At 40.3% G+C, this 2,671-nt stretch overlaps 1 protein-coding gene across 1 annotated transcript; it reads left to right on the top strand.

Annotated features, from left to right (window-relative positions):
• The first annotated feature begins 6 nt into the window (after nucleotides 1–6).
• Nucleotides 7–2,669, top strand: LOC116347413. Its single transcript, XM_031777990.1, has 3 exons — nucleotides 7–2,029; nucleotides 2,119–2,451; nucleotides 2,552–2,669. Exons 1-3 carry the CDS (start codon nucleotides 153–155, stop codon nucleotides 2,553–2,555), a joined length of 2,214 nt encoding a protein of 737 aa, XP_031633850.1. The 5' UTR covers nucleotides 7–152; the 3' UTR covers nucleotides 2,556–2,669.
• The last annotated feature ends 2 nt before the right edge of the window (nucleotides 2,670–2,671 follow it).

The following is a 2,671-nucleotide window of genomic DNA, read 5'->3' as shown; positions in this document are numbered from 1 at the left end:
CTGCACAACAACAGCAGCAACCAAAACCAGCAAAGCGAACAACTCGAGCGCATACAATTGCACCACCTGTAGAATTTGTTCTTAAGAACGAACGAAATCGACGGCGTCAAGGCGAAGAGGCCAATCCAAATGTGGAGTCGTTCACGATAAAAATGTCACTGCGCCAATTTCTAAGAAATAGTGTCAATGAAAAGAATCGTGTGGGTGGCACTCGAAACAAAGACACATTGAGAGCAAATCGGAATGCACGCAATGCTGTTCGCAATAAAGATAGTGAGAGGAAGCGCAATTTGATGAAAATCATTAATGATTTTGTTATTCAGATGTCCGATTTGACACGATTGTCATTGTTGTACATGCACAGCCAATTAGGTAGACTGGTCGATGGACAAAACGATGCAGCCATTCGAGACGAATTTTTAAAGCCATTTGATGCACATAAATATTTTTTTGCATTGAAACATTGCCAAAATATGGCTGCTTATCCATTGGATGCGAATTTTGAAAATCATCTAAGACGGCACAACATTTCCGTGAGGCCAAAAATTGAAAATGCGTCAGTCCCGTTAAAGTACGCAGACCAGCTATGTGCAACCAACATGAAAAACAATGTCAATATGCATGGCCCAAGTCACATCAGAAAATATTTTTTGCGTAAAAATATTGTGGAAGAGGAAGTCGATGTGTTGATGGAATATTTGATTGATGAGCGTTCGGAAATCGAGTTGAATGGTAATATTCGTGGACATCTGGACGACTATTACAACGAATTGCGTCCATTATTACCACTGGACCGTATCGAGCAGTACGAAATTGATCCAGAGGACGACGATCATGTCATTCCACGTGGATGGTTGAACACAATGACAGACGAAAAGATATACTATAAACACGTCTATGAATTGATAAATTTGCAGCGATTTATTCACCAACACAATTTAAATCCGGAAAATGAAGTCAAATGGAGAACATTTCGTGCCATTCCGCAACCAAAGAACAAGCGAAAACATGTGCGATTCGATACGCAAGGTTTTGTTGAAATCACAAACCTACTGCATTCATATAGAAGTGCTGAAATTGTGAATAAAAATCGCATACCACATTGGAGCGACGACGATTACGATACATTTTGGGACAAATATGTCAATTTAAAGAAAATAAATCGAGGGAATCAAATATTCGCTAATTCTTTTACCACCGATGGTGTAACAGTATGCGTTCGAATGATTCGTCGAAAACGTGATCCACTTGTATCGGGTGTACCGGACCAAACAAAGAGCAAAAGCAAAAGCAAAAGCAAAAGCAAAATGGGCAAGAAAGGCCAAACGTATAACAGAGCACCGCCACAATGTCCAGCTGCTATTCGAGCTGCATTTGATGCTGGCCAAATAAAAAAGATTATCGGTGATGATCCGGGTGCCAAAGTGTCAAGATCAACAACAAGCCGTGATTTGGACACCACACTCGAAGAGAGCTACAAAGTTACGGCTAAAAAGTGGCACGGTATGTCTGGTGCACGTAGGCGAAAGCATAAATTGCGCAAATACACGGGCAAATGGGAAAACGAATGCCGAGATATTCGTGAAGTTTACCATCGATATGGTGAGATGCCATCGTGCGCAAGCGCATATCACGAAATTTATTTGGAATACCAGTTGAGTACGTTCAAAAAATCATGCGAAGTTAAATATCAACAGCGTGTGGCTCGATTAGATCTGGACAAGTATATCGGACGTCAAAAAGCCGCTCATCAAGTTGCCCGTGATTTAACTAAACTTGAAAAAGAAGTGCCAAAAGCACAACAGTCCATAGTTTATGCGCTTGGAAATGCAAAAATCGCAGCCAATTCCCCGATCAAAGGACATTGTAGAACACCACAAGCATTCATAACACATACCATTGATCGATATGCGCACATAATGGAAATCGATGAACGTGGCACATCGATGCTCTGTAGTCGATGTCAAAAAATCACAGATCGACCAAAAGACCGACAAGAGAATCCGGAGAATGTGAACAAAAAGGATCGGTAAGTTTTTTTGTATTGCATTGTTTTTATAGATGAAAAATGTAATTGAATTTAAATTGTATCGTTTCTCACGGCCACTGTTATATCAGTTTCTTAGTTTGCAACAACTGCGAACCGGCCCGCAATCATGTTCTCCCGGCACCAAATGAGTGGATAGGCAAAATTCATCATACATTCCGACAAAAACATCGCCCCGATTTGGAACCGGATCTCAAGCATTATGGACATTCTATCGCGAATCAACAATACAATGGACGCGAACAAACTATTGTTTTGGACCGTGACCTGAATGCATCACGCAATATGATATACAAAGGACTATGTATGTTGCAAAATATTCCAATCAATCCGGATTTCAATCGGAGAGCAGCCGATCTACGACAAGAAGCCGTGAATATCAACCATGGGCGTCTCCCACGGGAGTGAGTATCGGCTATTTTTAAACAAAAATTGTTATATCAGTTTTTTTTATACTGATGTCGATTTTATTTTCTCGTTTCGTTTCTTTTTCGATTGATTTAGGTAGTGACCATGGCAGTGTCTCAAGACACAAGTTCTATTCTATAGTGAGTTTTATTTTCTTCCACAGAATAGCGCGTTAAACTCAACTACTACTACTACTACTACTACCAAATCTCAAAT

This window comes from Contarinia nasturtii, unplaced genomic scaffold, assembly GCF_009176525.2.
Source record: "Contarinia nasturtii isolate CC-2019 unplaced genomic scaffold, AAFC_CNas_1.1 Cnas_scaffold_1880, whole genome shotgun sequence".
In the NCBI taxonomy this organism is placed as follows: domain Eukaryota; kingdom Metazoa; phylum Arthropoda; class Insecta; order Diptera; family Cecidomyiidae; genus Contarinia; species Contarinia nasturtii.
This window is presented reverse-complemented; position numbering and strand designations above follow the sequence as displayed.

What these genes read in the sequence shown, in the direction of transcription:
- LOC116347413 (XM_031777990.1), top strand. Translation starts at nt 153, where the DNA reads ATGTCACTGCGCCAATTTCTAAGAAATAGTGTCAATGAAAAGAATCGT. An exon ending in AATGTGAACAAAAAGGATCG is followed by an intron (nt 2,030 to 2,118) that starts GTAAGTTTTTTT and finishes CTGTTATATCAG; the next exon opens with TTTCTTAGTTTGCAACAACT.